Below are 20179 nucleotides of genomic sequence, written 5' to 3'. Positions count from 1 at the left end.
ATGAATTTGTGGTAACGGTGGGTGTGGGGTGGAGAAAACGGGTAGTAGGGACAGCTTGGGGTAGAGTGAATGAATGGGTGGTATGGGCGGTTGTGGGAATGGGGAAAATATGTGTGTAGTAGGGATGTGGGGTTAGAGTGAATTAATGTGTGATATGGGTGGGTGTGGGTGGGGAAAATTGTATGTGTAGTAGGGTTGGTGTGGGGTAGAGTGAATGAATGGGGTTAGATGGGGCAAATGGATGTGTGGGTTAAACAATAAAGATATGTTATAGGGATTGGTGTAGTTCAAGCAAATGAAAGTGTGATAGGGTCATTTGTAGGAAGAATGGTGTAGGGAAAAGCCTCTGTGTGGGGTTGAGCAATTCGATGTGCTGTAGGAGTGGTTGTGGGATATAGAGAATTTATGTGTGGATGGCCACAGAGCAAAATGATTTGGAGGAGTAAGGGGCAACGATAAGTTGAGAGCAAGCGTTTGTTAAGGTTGGGGCTCATACATATGATGGATAGGGATAGTATGAGCTAATGAAGACTGATGTTGGATGTTCTGTACACTTCATAAGTTCAAATGCCACATAATGGCTTCTTAGATATGCGATTGTCACAGACACCATACTGATATGATAATGGGTTTCACTCTCTCAAGAATACACCAACCCTTCCTTAGTATTTTTCTGAAGTCTTTTCATATCGGAACCTAGCTGTGTGTACTTTGCTTATTGTCATTCTCTGCCTGTCATATTGATAGTTTCTGATACTGTGCTGAGTTCTGTAGTTTTAACCTTGGCATGAGGTTCAAGACAATCTCTCAGTTATCTCTTCAATGTCCTCCTTTTGAATCCTTGCAGATATTGACTTTTATGATTGTTTCTAACACCATGTAACAAGTGCTACAGATAATCTTTTGGTCTTCTCTTAAGACCCTCTCTTAGTTAAGAAGTCTGTTGGTAGAGTGGAGTTGTTTTGTTGTCATGTTTGTTAATGTGTATCTATCTACAAGGTTGTTTTGGGGTATCATCCAATCATCATGCATGCTTTCCTGTATAACCAAACATGATCATCAATTTATTGTCATATTGCATTATTGTCTCAAGTTATGGAGTGTTCTTTTTTCCCTTGTCTCCATGAAATCATTGAGTGTTCTGATGTTTGTTAGTGAATCATCGATCTGACCATGTATTATTGAAGTTTGACCCCCTACCCTCTCATTCTAATTTATTTACCCTCTAGCTCCCCTTTCTTGGCTTTCTGCTTGCCCCACCCCTCCCTTCCTCCCATTAATGTCTGCCATTCTGTTAAGTTCAAATTTGCCGATACTATCCCTACCCTGACATGGACTTTAAGAAAGATCCATTTGCATCATGGTGATATTTGCACAACGTATCAAGAACAAAATCATATCAAATTATTGTACACAAAATTGTGCACCAGACTCCTACACCTGAAGCTATGTTTGTTCATTTTTTTAAAATCAACTTCTGTACAAATGTAACCATATTTCTTGATTTGTTTATGCATTCTTAATGTTAATAAGACATTGCAATGCCCGAATTCTGCTCATCCAAATTATTATTCACATTGAATGTTATCTACCAATATATATATTTTTGAGCGTGAGTCACATTAAAATGTAAGCAAGTCTCAGCCTCAAAACCAAGTTCTATCTTGTTTTATGTCAGGAGAGGGTTAGGGAATGGCAGACTGGTGGTCAGACAGTTTTTTTGTGGCATTCAGACATGATACCATGTGCATGTATAAACAATAGTGGTGATCTCGGCTCAGGGCCTGTTCCTACTGTAAAAACCTTAGTGTTCCTCTTTTGCATACGAGGCAATAATGTAGAAATTGTGGCTGCACACATGTTGCCTCATCTCAATGATATACTCTATATATTTTAACAGTAGGAACAGACCTTGATATGCTTATGACATGTAAGGATTGTAGTGTGTAGACATCTACCAACACAAATAACCCACTCAATTTAGTCTGTTTCATTCTTTGCCCTTCTCTCTTTATGTACTTCCATTCTACTTCATATTTTCCTTATTATACATACCCTCTTTTCACTCTTTTCTACTGTCCCTTTATTTCATTCTTGTTTCTAACTCTCTTTCTATCAGTCTGTTTTGGGTTTTATCTTGGTAATTTCTTAATTCATCTTATGGAATTGGTTTGCTGGTACACATTTAAGGACTGGAATGAGCTTCTTCAAGTTAAAGTGCTTTTTAGAAAAAAGAAAATGGTTTATTGGATGAAAGTAAGGTAGCAACAGCAATGAATAATGACAATATCATGTCAGTGTGTTCTTGTGTTTTTGGTAAACCCTGAATTCAAACCTGAGAGTTAATAAACTGTATGAAGAATCCGTACAAGTATAAAAACTAATTCTGATAGTAAAAGAATTTGATTCCATCTTCTTTAACACAGGTCCTCAGCCTCTTTCAAAGCTAATGTTATGAGTAAAACTATCTTTATTCAACTTATTGAATTTATTTTCGCAAACCTAATTGAATCAATGAGCGTGATTAACTTAGATTGTAAACATTTATCTCTTTGGACTTATACTTCATGATATGATGGTTATATTTCATGAAACACTTATGGGATTTAGACCCGACATTTTGTATTAATTAATACATAATGCTGTTTTTAACTTACACATAACTTACTTAATGCATGACTGGAATGTGTTCTTATGTGCTAGGTCAGCAACATTGGCATATCCTATTTAGCGCAGGAAGGGGTTGAATGCCTGAAGTTGCGCATAGAGTCTTGCATAAGTTATAAAGAGCTTTGTGGCAACGACCCCCTTATTTGCTACCTTGAGTTGTCAATCATACAGGTAACAGGGGTACCAAGAACACAGACACATGACATGTATTTTGTAAGATTTCCAATGTTTTTTTTATTTACGAAAAATAAGTTTTTATCATTGCTTGGATACTTTTGTTCGACAAATTCATCATCATGCTGGCCATTGATTATACCACTGCTAAACCAGCGGACAGTATACCTTAATAATGACCTCTAACCCATCAAATTGCATGTACATGCATTATGGTAAGAATAAGGATGTAAGTAGAAAAATGTGTCAATGTAACATTTAAGAGTTTAATTCATCCCAACTTTAATGCATACATTGAATGATTAGATCATAGGTATGTTTCCATTGCCATGATTTGTGTACAACATGGTTCTCTTCCATTTGGTGTACTACCCTTTGATAATCAGCATGTGCGATGATATACCGTATGCTAGCCATCAAAGGGTCTTTACACGTCATGTGAACAGTGACCTGTTGGCCGTTGGAACATCCTTTCAACAAGTTTGTTCGAAGTAAAACTCATTCATTTGTAGCAAGACATTTGTTTTATTGAGCATGTTATTTCTAATGACACATCAACATTAGTTTGTTCCATTCTGTTATTTTATTCTTTTATTTGTATCCAATTTGCCTGCGTGTTTACAATAGGGGGCAGTCAAGAAAAGGGTAAGATCGACTGTCCGTTTGTTCAAATCATCTACGTTTATCTTTTCCCTTTATCAAAACAATTTTCTCTACATCTGGCTATTTTCTAAGTGGAGTTTTGTAACTTTTAGTATTCTTCAGAGTCATTTCAAACATCTCATAAATGCACGTTGCTCTGTCTATATCTCATTGCGATAACTCATCCTTAGTGTCCATTTTCGAGTACTTGTGTCCATATTTTCCATTTCATTTAATCCTCAAACTAATATCATCTTTGATAATCAAGATTGCTTCCGACAGAGAAGTACAGCATGTTTTTGTTAGCGGCAGAATGGTATAACTCCGGTTGGCTTGTGCTTGAATCTTTCTCTTCATTGTGCATTAATGGCTTTCTTGCGCTGTGATTGGATTACTAGTATTGCAGAATCTTGAATGCTTATTAGAAATCTCGTGACTGCATCTTGGATCCTTGTTATATTTGAACAAGTCTGTTTAACAAAATTGATTCCAATTTCTTACGAGCATAAACGTTGATGAAAATGCATGACAATTTTTACTGACTTTGAACATTATGAATACATGAACACAGGGTTCTCAATTATTATTTTTTTATTGTTTTGGAAATATGTACTGCGCCTCTGTACAACATGCATAATGAACAAATTTTCATAGCATGGGGTCTAGGGGCCTGCTTTGCCTGCCATAGCGGTGGGTCAGAGAGTGGTCAGAGCCCGTCTCCCTGAAGCCAAAACATGGGGACTCTAATCCTCCCAAACTGCTATTGATAATCTAATTTACATTATTAATCGATTCAATTTAAAGAAAATGGAAATATATTTATCTATTTTTTATTTTTCATATTGACTTTGCGAGCCCCGATGCATTACAAGTGACATGTGTTGCTAATTGAGAACCCTTGCTTTAACGTGTCAGTTATACTCATTCTAGTAGATTTAAAGAGTGTGTTATCAAATCAGAATTGCATGATATAGATTCTGTGGATAAGTTCAAATCCAACTGCATGTGTATCTGTTTTTTTTAATATAATACATTTCAAAACTGAATTTGTACAAGTCGTTATTATAACATTTAATTAATTTCTGACAGTCTCATCTTTGCATGTGTGGGATTTATCCAGTCTTGTACTAGATTAGCCATTTACTATAATTTCTTACCTGATTGTAATATTTAATTTCTTAATCAATCATCACTTTTTATTTTATTCATCAGATAAAAGTTATATGGTTTATTTGATTGTAAACAGCGTATCTGTTTCTAATCTTTTTACATTTTTTGGACATCGATTTTGACAATGGTTATTCAAATTATCGATTTAAAGAATATTGAGGTTTTGCATTGATATTGAAGAACAGGAAGTTGGATATGGCTATGGAAAATAATAACTAAAGAGAAAGACAGTGTCTGGTTTGTGAAAATGATAATTTTTCATTATTTTTTTGTTTTTGTACATTAGGTCGTTATAGTTTGGTATGCTTAAAATCTTATGGTCTGTAAATGATATATGTGGGATTTTTTCATAGGGAACATGGTAAAAACCTGCAATAACTGACATGTGAGAACTAAAATAAGATGATGGTGTTATGAGGGAAAATATAAAAAAGGGGGAAATGAATTTTAGGCTACACTTATAATCTCATTATGTATCAGTGCTTATCATTCCATTCATATGTTACGCCGATAGGCATTTGTTAATTTAAGAAGACGTGTTTGCTTTGAAAGCAGCAAAGCATCTTCATGTATATCCATGTACTTTTTTCCCCATAGTGCAGTTAAGACTAGAGCAATGCCGTGCCATTTGATCATTTTTTTAGATTCATTTGGAAATATAGGTCTTTTTCAAAGGTTATTTGATATATTCACTCTATCCTGGTTTGGGGATTTAATTGTAATATACACCAGTTACCAGTATACTTTTGGTTACTAAGCAAACTAACACATCATACAAATGTACTTGAATGTTATCTTTTGAGACAAAATAGTAATGTATACTTATATACTTGTATATTTAAATAGAAAACACTTGAGTACAAATTGCCACATTCTAAAGATATTTTCCCTTTTCTTATACTCGTAAGGTTTTGGGATATCTAGTAAGATCTTTGAGGGATAATGAATAATGTTATTTCATAGTACTATGTTTATGGTTGATCAGCCCCACTTTGGTTCATATCTCGATTCATATACATCCAATTCAAAAGGAAGTATTTTAATAGACATTTAATCAGGAATATACAAGTTTGTATTATCAATGTCACTTGTATTCTACTCACAAGGAAATGTATATGATTTTTTATGCATTGAGTGATATTTTGATTAATAATGATGATTATTCACTTATGATTGACTAACACAAATAATGGCATTCTTGTATATTTATCTTGCTTAACATTTACATGTTCCTGTATAGTTATATGTTATGATTATATGACTAATACAATTATGGAGAGCCTATTTAAGTAGTACTTTCCACTGTTTTTTTTACAAGGTCAGAAAATCGAATGTCACGAATTACTCTATATATTTGTTATGTGTTTTGTCATCACTTTCATAATATAGTTGTTGCTTTTTTACATACAATATTGCTTCTTTACTTCAAAGTGCAGTTAAGACAGTTTTTATTCTAATGAAAAAAGAAATAGAAATGCTACTAGACATCCCGCTATAGCTGCGCTGAAATGAATTACATAAAGAACATAAAGAAAAAAGTTGCCCGAAATGTTGTTTTACACCATTAGAAAAATACCTCAGTATTACGTGCACTTATTGTGAGATCAAAAGAAAAGGACTTTGATGAAAGAAATTTTAAATTATGATGTTTATTTAATGATGAATATATTTGTAGCATTCATAGATTATCAAAACAAAATGAATACCCTCTCATAATATTAATTATTATAAAACCCACAAGAAGTGGTAAAATGAGAAAGGAAATACAAGTGTGACACATCACTGCAATACTGTATGAAACATGTAGGAATTCGTTTCATACCGAGTGCATGAATTCATTTTTAAAATAAAAATCATTAGTTTAAGCATGCTGATTTATGGTTAAGGTATTTTTGAAAGATCTGTCATTAATTCAATATTCATTTTCAGATTGTTGCATGTGAGGACATTTAACAGGTTCCTTGGAGGATTGTGCATGAATCATATAATCACTCATGTTTATAATGTTCATTCATTCTAATATTGATTGCATGAAGTGGTCATATGCATGCAAATGATTACATTCATATGCTTCTTTCTTTTTTTTACTTCAAATTTAATGCTCATTTTGATTTATGTCAATTTATATCTTATTGGACCTTCTTTTAAGTTTGATTATCAATTTTATTCTATTTTATTTTAATGCTGGGTTGGCTCTTATTCTTAAGGGGTAATGTTGAAAATTAGTACTCAAAATAATTTCATAATAATATAACTCAGGGAAGTGATAAAGAAAAGATAATGAGACTTAAAAAACTCTATTGATTAATTGTATACCAGTAGACAGATTATGAAATCAGTATGAAACAAATTTAACATTGCACTCTTTATCCTCTTAATAAAGCTCTCAATGTTCCATTTGATAATAATTTCTTTAGAATTTCATTGCCAAAACATGCTTAAGATATTTTTGACATTCTGTATTCTCTGACAAACCACTTTTAAGTTTCTTTAACTGATCATTAACCTCCATCTTGCAATATTTTACATCTTCTGTAATGAATTGATTTCATTTCTTATCTAAAGAATTCATTTTGCTTACTGTTTGAAACAATGTCTAATGCATATTTTTATCTGTTTTAGTTTAGGATGTGTGAAATTCAATTTGATCATTAATTCTCTGCAATCCATCACTATATTATTCTGTCGTTATAGTTAAATCTTTTCCTATCACTTTTAATATTTATGTGTCTCATATTGAATAAATTCTCTGATAAAGTGCGCTATTAAAATTTCATTTTTATTCCACTTAAAGATTTTATGGACAGCAATCTACCTTATTTGATCATACCCGAATAAGTGATTTATATATGTCATATAAATCTTGGAATATCCATGCATGGCTGCTGAAGATTTCACAAACAGCTTGCATGTTTAAGTGCACTTTCAATCAATCTTCTTGACCCAAAAATGAACTTTTCAAAGAAAAAAATAGGAGTTATCCCAAACAGCCAAGAAGAGTCATATTGATAATGAAAGGAGTTCAAAATGTTAACCATTTTAGACAATTTCAGAACTATATTCTACAACCTTTGGACAATTGGTTACAGAAAACAAAAAGTTTCAGCTTTATATGAAATTACATCGCCTTTCTAACTTGTACCTCTGTGAAATACATAAATTGTAATATATTTCTAAAAAAGAATTAAGTTATTTCGTATCTTAATTGTTGTCATTTAATTAATGGTATTTTTGTGATTAATTGTTGAATAATTAAAGATAACATGCACAAGGGAAGTTCTTTCAAACCACACAGAATACATGACTAACATGAATTTTATCATGAATTTGCAACATACAATGGAATGTTTCATATCGAATTGTTATAAAATATTTCGCTTATATCTATTTTAAATAGTTATTCTATCACCCATCCAATGCCTCATTTGACATTTGTTACTTACCTTCCCAAAACGGTAACATCGGATTATCCCAAAGATGGCATGAATAGATTAATGACTCGTAGAAAAAATTATATTGCCAAAATATGTTATCAAAGCATAGAGTGTATTCATACCTATCCCAGAATGCATTATTTTTTTTATATATCATCTATAATAGTAATCATGAATGCACTTTCAGTTGTTAAAGTCCATTAATTGCTATCCATGCGTATGAAGTGGAAGAAGTCAGCAAAAAAAAAAAGAATTCAAAACAATTTTATTTTTATAGTTGTAGAAAAACAATTTTATTTTCTTTGGAACTGGTTTTTGATGAAGACTTCTCTTTATTGGAACAGCCACCCGGACTCTACAACTGCAGAAGAAAGATAATGGCATCAAGGAGTCTCCAGAGGGCAGCACAATGGATGAGGATGATCTTAGAGGTTGGTATACCCCAAATTGGGTGTGGTTAGGATTAGTAATCGTAGTTTATAAAATGGGCAAGGTTAAGAGTAGAAGTGTCAGTTTATAAAAAAATGGGCATGGTTATGATTAGTGTTCTCAGTCCATAAAAATGGGTGTGGTTAGGATTAGCATTATCAGTTTACTTTTAGAAGTGGTCATGGTTAGGATTAGTAATCTCAGACCAGATAAACTGGCTTGGTTAGAATTAGATATCTCAGTCTGTAAAGTGGTTTTGGCTAGGATAAATAAACTTAGTTCATCAAAGTAGACATGGTTAGGATACAAGACAGAAGGGGGCATGGTATCCCTGAATGGGTGTGTTTAGGATTAGTAATCTAGGGCCATAAAATGGGTGTGGTTAGGATTAGTAATCTAAGGCCATAAAATGGGTGTGGTTAGGATTAGTTATCTAAGGCCATAAAATAGGTGTGGTAAGGATTAGTAATCTTGTGCCGTAAAATGGGTTTGGTTAGGATTAGTAATCTTGGGCCATAGAATGGGTGTTGTTAGGATTAGTAATCTAGGGCCATGAAATGGGTGTGGTCAAGATTAGTAATCTAAGGCCATAAAATGGGTGTGGTAGGATTAGTAATCTAAGGCCATAAAATGGGTGTGGTCAAGATTAGTAATCTAGGGCCATAAAATGGGTGTGGTCAAGATTAGTAATCTAAGGCCATAAAATGGGTGTGGTAGGATTAGTAATCTAAGGCCATAAAATGGGTGTGGTCAGGATTAGTAATCTAAGGCCATAAAATGGGTGTGGTTAGGATTAGTAATCTTGGGCCATAAAATGGGCGTGGTTAGGATTAGTAATCTTGGGCCATAGAATGGGTGTGGTTAGGATTAGTAATCTAGGGCCATGAAATGGGTGTGGTCAAGATTAGTAATCTAAGGCCATAAAATAGGTGTGGTAGGATTAGTAATCTAAGGCCATAAAATGGGTGTGGTCAGGATTAGTAATCTAAGGCCATAAAATGGGTGTGGTTAGGATTAGTAATCTTGAGCCATAAATTGGGCGTGGTTAGGATTAGTAATCTTGGGCCATGAAGTGAGTGTGGTTAGGATTAGTAATCTTGGGCCATAAAATGGGCGTGGTTAGGATTAGTAAACTTGGGCCATAAAATGGGCGTGGTTAGGATTAGTAAACTTGGGCCATAAAATGGGCGTGGTTAGGATTAGTAAACTCGGGCCATAAAATGGGCGTGGTTAGGATTAGTAAACTCGGGCCATAAAATGGGCGTGGTTAGGATTAGTTATCTCATTTCATGGTTAGAATGCAAGATGGGGATTGGCTGGTAAGCAAGGAGCTGTAAGGATCCAAATATATCAGAACCCTAAAATTGGTAAAAAGAAAAATAGCTAGAATCCAGATTTTGATTGATATGATTTATATCTAAAAGTGGGTGTGGCCACTATTGGTGACTGGTCTTCTTACAGGGCGTAGGATATATTACTTTTGGTAATATGTGATTGTGTAGTTGACATTAACAGAAGATCTTTGAAGACCAATAGAGACATGGAGAAATCTGTAAAAATTATGAATGATCTGTAAATTGTTTGAAATGAAAAGAATACATTACATTTTCTGATTCATTGAGACTTGGAACATTTGCTCTTCATTATACCATGCGAGGCATGCATTGTATTCACAAATAACAATCACATTTTGGATTATTTTGAAGAAGAAAAAATGCACTAAAGTTGTTCACATTGCAATGTTGTATTTGTGAGACTTGTTTTATGCACGCTCGCTGTATTTCACAACTTTATGCAGTCTTGTGCAACATTGTGCACTGGCCAAGATGGCACACTCACCTGCTAAACTTATGCTATGTTCACAAATGAACCTATTTCCATCCAAGGCAAATTTCTCATTCATTTCAACTAGCAAATTGGAAAATGCCCTTAAAAAACATACTTTCTCGTTTGGACTAATCACTTGCTTTGAGCGAAAACATCTGACATGAGCGGGTTAAAAGTGCTACTCTACAGATACTATTCTTAATTTTAAATTGACTTTAGTATCATTGAAACTTTACATAGTAGGGTAATTTTGAAAAAAAAATAATTTGAAGACACCATAGAACAGATTTTTGAATTCAAAGCATTAAAACAACTAAAACAAGTGTCATTAGTTCTCAATGTTTGTGAGGTTTATTGTTACAATACTAGGAATAATATTTTCTTAAGTTGATGTTTGAGCATTTTTAGGTATGATCAGGTGATGATATGCCATAATTTTCCTGATAAAAATACAAATGTGAAGAATTATGTAAGCACACTTAACCTTTTTTCTCAGCCACCTTTCAATTTCCATCTCTTCCTTTATTTCATTTATTTCTGATTATTTTCATCCAGTGCGGAAGCAAGATATCATCAAGATGACAGAATCTCTTCTAGAGGCAATTAATGTAGGCGACTTTGAATCATACACGTAAGTAGTATTTAAGATATATTTAACATTCTTTAAATCAAGATACGAGTACAAAACCTCAAAGGTAGAATGTGTGTTAAAGTAGTCCAAGAGACAGATGTAAGTTTTCTTTAGGCAGATGTATCCAGCCATTGAGGCAGATGAAAGTGGTCTTCTGGGCAAATGAAAGTAGTTTGTGAAGTAGATGGTCATTGAGGCTGATGTAAGTAATCCTTGAAGCAGATGTAACTACAAACATAGTATTCCTTTGGTCAAATATAAGAAATCCTTGAGGCAATTAAAAGTAGTCATTTAGGCCGATGTAAGTAATCCTAGAGGTGGGTTTAATTAGTCTTTAAGACAAATACATGTATTTGTTGATCAGATGTAAGCAGCTTTAAGCCAATATAAATATTCTTTTGGGCAGATATGTTACTTGAGGCATATATAATTCTTGAGGCAGAATTAGACAAATGTAAGTAGTCTATCAGGCAGATTAGATTAATCATTGAGACAGATTAAAGAAGTCCTTGATATAGATGTAACTAGTCCTTGAGACAGATGTAAGTAGTCCTTGAGGAAGATGTAAGGAATCCTTGAGACAGATGTAAGTAGTTCTTGAGGAAGATGTAAGTAGTCCTTGAGACAGATATAAATAGTCCTTGAGACAGATTTAGGTATTCCTTGAGACAGATTTAAGTAGTCCTTAAGACAGATGTAAGTAATCCTTGAGACAGATGTAAGTAGTTCTTGAGGAAGATGTAAGTAGTCCTTGAGACAGACATAAGTAGTCCTTGAGACAGATTTAAGTATTCCTTGAGACAGATTTAAGTAGTCCTTGAGACAGATTTAAGTAATCCTTGAGACAGATGTAAGTAGTCCTTGAGGAAGATGTAAGTAGTCCTTGAGGAAGATGTAAGTAGTCCTTTGGCAGATCTAAGTAGTCCTTGAGGATGATGTAAGTAGTCCTTGAGACAGATGTAAGTAGTCCTTAGGCAGAATTAAGTAGTCCTTAAGACAGATTTAAGTAGTCCATGAGACAGATTTAAATAAATCTTGACACACATTGGGTTTTCTCGTTTGCAAGTATACAGTGCAGGTAATTGTTTAGTCAGATTAATTAGTTTTTGATGCAGACATAATATCTCATGGCATGTTTGGTAAAAAAAAATAATTGTTTTTTTAGAAATTCAAGATAGGCTGCATAGCCCTTTAAAGATTATAGCAGATGATGATGAAGGGAAAAAAGGATAAGAGACTTTTTATATGTAATCCCTAAAGCATCCTTCTCATTTTGAACAAGTGTGGTAAGAGAAATTCAAATAATTTGCCAATATGAAGTCATTGTTAGAAGTCTTTAGATATCCTAAACTGTGATTTTTACCCTAAGAATGGTTGCTTACAATTCTCAATGCTGGTAGGTGTGCACTGATCCCATGAATTCCTATTGTGTTTTCTTTTTAGACTGATGATGCACCTCCACTTATCATGTTGTAGCATTTTATTGATACCATAATCCATGAGCTATTGATTGCGATGTTTCATCATTCTTTTATTCTTTCAGCAAACTATGTGATCCACATATGACTTGTTTTGAACCAGAGGCCAATGGATTTCTCATAGAAGGAACTGATTTCCACAAGTTTTATTTTGACACATGTAAGTTTAAGACGGTTATCTGCTAACCCTTTATAACCCCGGCTATTTCTTAATTTTATCGGGGAGGGGGGGATGGGGGGTCTTATAAATCAGTCGCACCCACATTTTCAGAGCCTTAGATCTAGAAAAGTCCTCTTCTCATTCTCTCTCTTTCTCTGTTTTTCTGTTTCTTTATCTTTCAGAGAAGGAAGGTATTATTGTTCTTAATGTTCCTTTTCAATGTACTTTGTTGAGCTGTAAACCATTACATTTTTGCCATGAATGTTATTGTTTTTTCATTCAATTAATAGTTTTAACCTTTCCTGCATTAATTATGATTCCCTATGGAAAAATAGGCCAAGGCCAAAGCTCATTAGGGGTCAGTCTTTGAAAATAAAACTTTTGGTGAAAGATATAATATTGGGGATCATGGAATATAGTTTCTCATTCCTAGTGGTTGGTAGCTTTGGATTGAGATTCTTGGTGACCCATTCCCTTTTTGTTGCACAAGCTTGGAAGCCCTGACAATGTGAGACAGGCTGTGGAGAGATACATCTTGGCCTTGTTGTACAAAGATTTACGATTGATCCGATCAATCGCAGCTATGGACGGCCAGCAACGTCAACATCTATTATGGATGTTTGTTCAAAATATTTTCTAGCTGTGATGTATATTCATGCTTTCATTGTTTTCTTGAAAATTCACTGCGCTTCTCTTTGCATAAAAAGGACATTGTGCAAATTTTTTGTAGAAAAATTATGACAGTAATGGATTTCCATAGAGTTACGATTGATCCGATCAATCGTAACTCTTTGTACAACAGGGCCTTTGTATCATATTGTCTGTAAGGATTCCAAATGGATGCCACATGAATACATTATCATTCCAAATGATGTTTACATCATCCTATGGGGTGTTTCACATTGATTTAAGTGTGAGTAGGAGTTGCACTTAAGTTTCCTCTGTATGTGGTATATATATATATATATATATATATATCTCACTGCATTGTTTGGATCATGCTCACTGGGCGCACACTTCCTCGTATCTATAAATCCGATTACGCGTTGAATTACAACTGCGCGTTGGTGTTTAAACATTTGTCTAGGTATCACTTAACCCTTTGTGAAACATTCCCTGATCATGTTTTCTCTTTATCATTCTTTTATGTTTGACAGTGTGGAATAAGAACAGTCGAAACCGGAATGTGACCATCTTACATCCTAGAGTTCATCTCTTAGGTGATGATTCAGCAGCAATTGCTTACGTCAGGCTTACACAGTTTATTGACAAGTAAGATGGATCTTTGTTTTGTGGGTTTTTTTCTTCAATTTCTTTTCATATTATTAAGAAAGAATATGATAAATAGGTCTTTGGGAAGGGTTATACTAGGATAGAATGGTCATACTAGAATGGCTAGGATAGAATTGTATGGAGTCCCATACATGCTTCATACGTGATCGCTTTGGGGAATCCAAAGTCACACAAATGCAGGACGATAGTTGATGTTATCAGTTTATGGCAATATTTAAAAAAATGATATTTGCCATTTTATGGATCTCTGTCTTATTTTGGCCATGCTCTGATCAAATTTTGGTCGGGTTATAAAGAAATATCCACTCTGAAGCAGCTTTATCATAATCTTTATCTTCGTCGCCATCGTCTCACTATTGTATTTCTTCCCATCCCACCCACAGGGCCGGAAATCCAGTGACTCATCAATCAGAAGAGACACGATTATGGCACCGCCGTGACGGCAAGTGGGTCGTAATTCACTTTCACAGGACAGGCCAACCTAGCATGAGCATGGGTAGCAAGTAACCCCTGAAAGGCAACCTAGGACCCTCTTAAGACTGGCTAGAGAAATGGAGGCGGAGGACTGTTGTCTCATGACTTACCAAATAAAACAAATAATTTTTGAGAAAAAAAATAACAAGGATTGAAATCCGCCTCTTTGAGAGAGTGCATAGAAGCAAAGCTTTATTTTGTTGAGATCTGATAGAATGTGGTAATATACTTCTCTCTTTCCTTCTATGTGTGTGTCTGGTAGGGCGCCCTCTATTGGAGAGCGGGGTGATAGGGATCCAGCAAGGTATTGATGGTTTGATTTGAAGAGCCAGCATCATTCATTTAACTTGAACAAGCTAGAGGGTAGCTGAACTTTCATCTGATGAGAAATGATTTTAGGGGATCCGAGCATAATGCTCTTAATTGCTTGAATGAATTTTGACAGAAAGAGAAAGAAACAGTTAATCCTCAGTTTGAGTTTTTAAGATTTAAAGTGATTTGCCTTGAATGATGCAAAGAGCTGATTGATGATGAGATGAGGTGTTGATTATTACACCAAGGCTTAGTGTTATCAATGAGCCATTGTTCAGAATAAACACCATGGCATTGTTAATGCACTAAAAAGTGTCAACTGGTGTTTGAAGAAAACATGGTGTTAAAGATACACCTTAACATTGATGCAGACTTTCAGCATGTGCTTTTTAGTCTGGCAGTTGACATAGGACCATGTTTGTTGGACGGGATTCCAAAATGCCTCCTAACTTTTGATTTATTTACCACAGTGGTCGGTGGAGAGAGATATTTGCTAAAATATAGAAGGTTGATGCCTGTCTAAATAGATGGTGTAGTATGGTTACTTGGTGGAATTTTGATTGGTTTAAAGGTTGATGATATTCCACCATGTGTTTTGATGCTGAGAAAGAAAAACAAGAACCAAATCTCAGGTTTGTAGTAAGAGCTGTTTGTTTTGATGACATGATTTTGATGAATAATCGACCCACTGTGGAATTATGGGTAATAATACGATTGACATGGTTTATTACCTAATGGAAGGCTCGCGAGGGAAAAATTGAATATATTCTGGGGAAAAAGGTGTTATTTGGTTGAATTTAGTATCCATGTGTTTGTCAAAAGAGATGTGTGTATGTTTGTGAATAATATTGATGCTTTTTTTCTGTATAGTATTAGTTATAATTCCTGTCTATTACATGTATGTAAAGGGTATATTCATGAGTGTAGTCCTCTTGTAAAGGGGCAAACCTCCAGAATTTTGTTTTTATTTTAATGACCTCTTAAGGCATGAAAATTGCAACTCTTTTCTCCTACCATCTCGTGGTCAGTAACATGAACAAAAAACATTTGTTGGAAATCGCTTTTAGATATCCACATTGAATTAAATGTGTACTCTGTGTGTAGATGAAGACGATATACCGTATAATCTGTTTATTCTAGGTTACCTTTTCAAGAATTTATGTATGCGACTTATTCAGAAGAATTCTGGTAATATCTTCTGGATATCCCTATTACGTTGGTAATGGTGTCCTAGATTGTTTCGTTCCAGATTGGTTTTGTTATTATTGTGGCACCTCATTTTCCATCCTCCGTTGAAAAATCTCCGGTTAACGACCAATCTCTGCTACATTTGCAAGAAACTCTTTGTGGTTTCAAGATGCATCTTTGTGATTGAGAAGATTTGTAGATGGGAGACGCCCTTTTTTTGTATCCCAAGAACCCTAAGCTTTTGAGATGTATTTCCAGTGTGTGATTCAGTGTTTGAAACCTCACTTTCTTTCTATCTCACTCCATATAGATTTCACATTTTCTTAACGGTTGCAATTCAGTGAAGAAGTAAATGATGTGTATAAAGGGTATTCTTGACAATTTTGATGTTGAAGAACGGTTGGTTGAATCAAATGAAATTGAATTGAATTACAGATCTGGTTTGAAAAGGAAGGAAATTTGATTGGAAGTTTTTGTTTCTTCATGTCTAATATAAAATTTGTAATGATATTTTGGACAATCTGACTTGTAACAGTAAAATGAAGGTTTGTTACGGTATTGAGTTTCATGATCCCAAAGAATATGAAATAATATGTCCTTTATAGCAATCTAGCAGAAAACAGTATTGGACATATTATCTTGTCGACATTTCAACGTGCCATGGAATGCTGACAGTGAGATGAATCCTTTTATCTTTATTCTATATTCACTGTTAGATTTGGTTATCCCCGAGATAGATTTTCATCATACTCATTGACAAGCCAACTCTCAGGCATATGCAGGTCAGTTTGTGTATTCTATATCAAAATCCTTACGTGAGATCATCTTCTTTGAGATACCAAACCCTCATTTGAAACCTCAAATATTAATTGTGAAACATGAATTGCCTTTTTGATGTTATCATCAAAATCACCATATCCTTCATCCATTGTGTTTGTTGAAAAAATGTAATGTCAATATCCTTTCGTCCTTGCCACACTGATCTAATCAGTCCATTTAAAATCTGCCATTAGTATGCTGGAATTTAAGATGCATAGTTTGGGAATTTTTTGGAGCTAAATCACCTGCCTGTTGTACTTGAATCTTGTTGTTCTCAAAAAGTATTTTCAATTCTGAATTCTCAAAATCATACTCTTGCTGTATTCAGTCACCGAATGAGGACTATCTAAGTACTCTCATATGCATGAAAGACATGCCTACATGTTGCCAAAGACTTTAAGAGTATTTGACTTTTGAAACCCCTGTTGTGGTCAAATCCCCCCCCCCTGGCGGTAGTAGCAACTCTTTCCAAGTCATGTCAAGATTCACTACCATTACTGCTTTTGTTGCAAACTTGGTTGACATGTTGTCAATCCTGTATCATCTGTCAGATATTTGAAAGATCGATGTAGAATTCCTTTGATTCCTGACTGTTGGAGATAAAAGGCTACATAATGTAAATTCTAACCAACTGATTTTACTTTCCTTCCATTAAACCAAATAAATCATACCCAGTCATGTTTGTGAAACTGTTTTCTGTTGTACATGAACCTCTTTGTCAAATTGCCCTATCAGTTTAGCTCATGTAAATTGGAATGATGAATACGCCACTTTGCAGAGCAAAAGAAAGGACGTACAAAGCACTTGTTGATTTCTTTCATTCATACGTGTAAGTGCAATAGCTGTCAAAGTTGATTGTTGTGCAAAAAGACTGTTATATGAGAAGATGCAATTAGGAGTTTGATGAAGAAATACAACCCACCGGAGAAAGAAAAAGAACATATGATTTTTTTGTTATCTGTTCCCAACCACTTGTATCCCCTTTTAGGATGAGTTGAAATCCTCCTGAGATACTGTTCTTTTATCGAAACTCACCATGGACTCATTTCTCTGTGATTGTCCACCCAAATCCCAAGCTATTTCTCTTGTAAAAGAAAAGAAACAATACTTTTGTCAACAATTACAGCTTTTTCTAAGCTGGATTTGTGCCTTTTTTTAAACATGTCGGAAAGTTTGAAATAAAACAGGACTTTAATAGATTTTAGTAGTTGTATTACTGTCTGTACACATAGTTGGTCATAGGATCGCATGGCGGGAAAGATTTGAAGTAAAGGTAGATCTTAAATATGCAATGTAAAACGGGACATTTATACGTCCTCTCCGTCTATCTGACGATGGTGTCTATAAGGGAACGAAGATTTTTTTTCCTTCATTTTTATTCATGTTGATGTATGGTATATGTATATGAGTAAATATATGTTAACACTGTAAAGATTCTATTGAAAGTTGATAAGCGAGAGGGAAGCGGGATGAGACCGATTGCTCAAGGAGTGATCTCTTCAACAGATCTCGTAGGAATTCAATCATGTCAAACAAAATTGATCGTCGCCAGACATACATGTAAAACTGCAAAATAAGCAACAAAAAAGGTGAATATACATATTTATTCAAGATTTTGTGATATATCTTAGGTAATTCAAGGTGTACCTTGGCTGCACTAATAACTGGTTATAAGCAATTTTAATCACTGATAAGTAGATTAGTATTATGATATATATAATGTATCTATCCTAAGCATGAACTGATGATATGGTTATTATGTTTGATATTGATTCCCCTTTCAGGCAATGCATTTTCTTTTCTATTCATGAAAAATGTATGATTTATAGATGTCTTTTTCCTTCTTTTTTCAGATGAACTTTTTCTTTGCAATTAGATAAATTTATATTATTGATATTATCATTATTATTGTTTGGTGTACCAATGTTTAATATATATTGCTAGCTCCTAAATATATGTGCATATTTGTCATGGAATATATAAAATCTCTCTTCTTTTTTGTTGAAAAGCAATGTAACTAGTGTTAATATTGATTTTTCTAATGAGTATATCTAGCAAATCATGTTATTTGTAGAAGTAGTGTATTTTTCATATTCACCGGAGAGTGAATATTTCTTGTTCCATTTTTTCAAGTCACTTTTATTAAAGATTGCTGCAAAAAGTAAAAAAAAAGGAGCAAACAAAAAAAATATTGAAATGAACGGATCTGCAGGAGCGGAATCCATTGATGAGATTACCTCTTTATTTGTGCACCTTAACATGTTGACTCTTGTACCCATAGCAACCTCTATATAAACTCTGCACTGGTGGTAGAGGTAGCAGTATGAGGGTTAAAGAATCAAGTGTTTCAAAATACACACTATAAACAGGTTGATGCATTACAACGAAACGAAAGACTTGTACAATCTATATATTACTCATTGCAATGTAAACTTCTTTCTGTTTTTCTTCTCTTCGGGAATGTACATATTTTTCAAATTGCACATAAATGTAGATGTTTTTGAGTGCAAGAAAGACTTACCTGAGGTGAGGTTCTCACTTATGTAGTAGAGATAATATGGTTATATGTAGTAGTATTGTCGGGTGCAAAAGGTCAGATCAGCCATATCGTCTGCTGGGGTAGCTGTTACGGGGCATCTTCCTTTCTACTAGTAATTCATGACTTGCTAAAATCATATTTGGATAATCTCATTTAATCCCTTTGGAACCAAATAATCCCTGGATTAGTCTCCGAGGCTCAGAAGAATTCTGTCCTTTCCTACGGTCATTTCCCTGATATTTTTCCTTGCAGAATTAGGAAAAATAGGATTGAATTATTAAAAAATCTCTCTATATACAATACAAGTCAAATTTTTGATGGGGTGAACTTCTTTTTATCAATATCAGACTCAAAGTCATTACAAACATGATTTTCTTGACTATAAACCCTTTTTTTGTTTTGAAATGCTGTAAGAATCCTCAAGCAATGAAAATCATGTGTTGTATTTAGTTGGGAAAATACATTCAGACCCATAAGCTTGTATTCTGAACTCGGGTTTAAAGTAAACCCTGGTTTAAAATTGTGGTTTGAGCCAGTAGGGGCACAAATCCCTAACAAAACACATCCAATTTATACACTCATTTGACACTCAAATTGTTCATAATTGTCTAGGAATGATAACTGAAATGTTTTGAAGTATTTTTTCCTCATGAAATCAAACGGAAACAAAACAGTAAACATTTTTTTAAATACTATATTAACAGGATTTTTAAAATACTATATTAACAGAATTTTTCGAATATTTAGCTCCCCATAATTTTAGCACAGTTAGACCGTGGTCTAAGTTAAACCTGACCTCAGAATACGGGCATGAGTATTTTGTTCTAGATTTTTACTTTTAAAATAGAAAGAGCAAAGTAATCTGCAGGTTTTGTGTCCTTTTTAAACCCTATTGCATTCAATATTAAGACTTTATGAAAGGGAAATGAGCTGTGATAA

The 20179-nt window shown here is 34.2% G+C and overlaps 1 protein-coding gene across 1 annotated transcript in view; it reads left to right on the top strand.

Annotated features, from left to right (window-relative positions):
- Positions 1-19489, top strand: part of LOC121432238 (calcium/calmodulin-dependent protein kinase type II subunit alpha-like) — a gene marked incomplete at its 5' end in the record, with an annotated part of 84672 nt that extends 65183 nt beyond the window's left edge. The window contains 6 exons of the mRNA XM_041630091.1: positions 3472-3489; positions 8435-8521; positions 10902-10977; positions 12521-12615; positions 13773-13887; positions 14292-19489. Coding sequence (XP_041486025.1) covers positions 3472-3489; positions 8435-8521; positions 10902-10977; positions 12521-12615; positions 13773-13887; positions 14292-14415 — 515 coding nt within the window. The remainder of the gene's footprint in view (positions 1-3471; positions 3490-8434; positions 8522-10901; positions 10978-12520; positions 12616-13772; positions 13888-14291) is intronic.
- Positions 19490-20179: the final 690 nt, after the last annotated feature.

This window comes from Lytechinus variegatus, chromosome 18, assembly GCF_018143015.1.
Source record: "Lytechinus variegatus isolate NC3 chromosome 18, Lvar_3.0, whole genome shotgun sequence".
Lineage (NCBI taxonomy): Eukaryota > Metazoa > Echinodermata > Echinoidea > Temnopleuroida > Toxopneustidae > Lytechinus > Lytechinus variegatus.
This window is presented reverse-complemented; position numbering and strand designations above follow the sequence as displayed.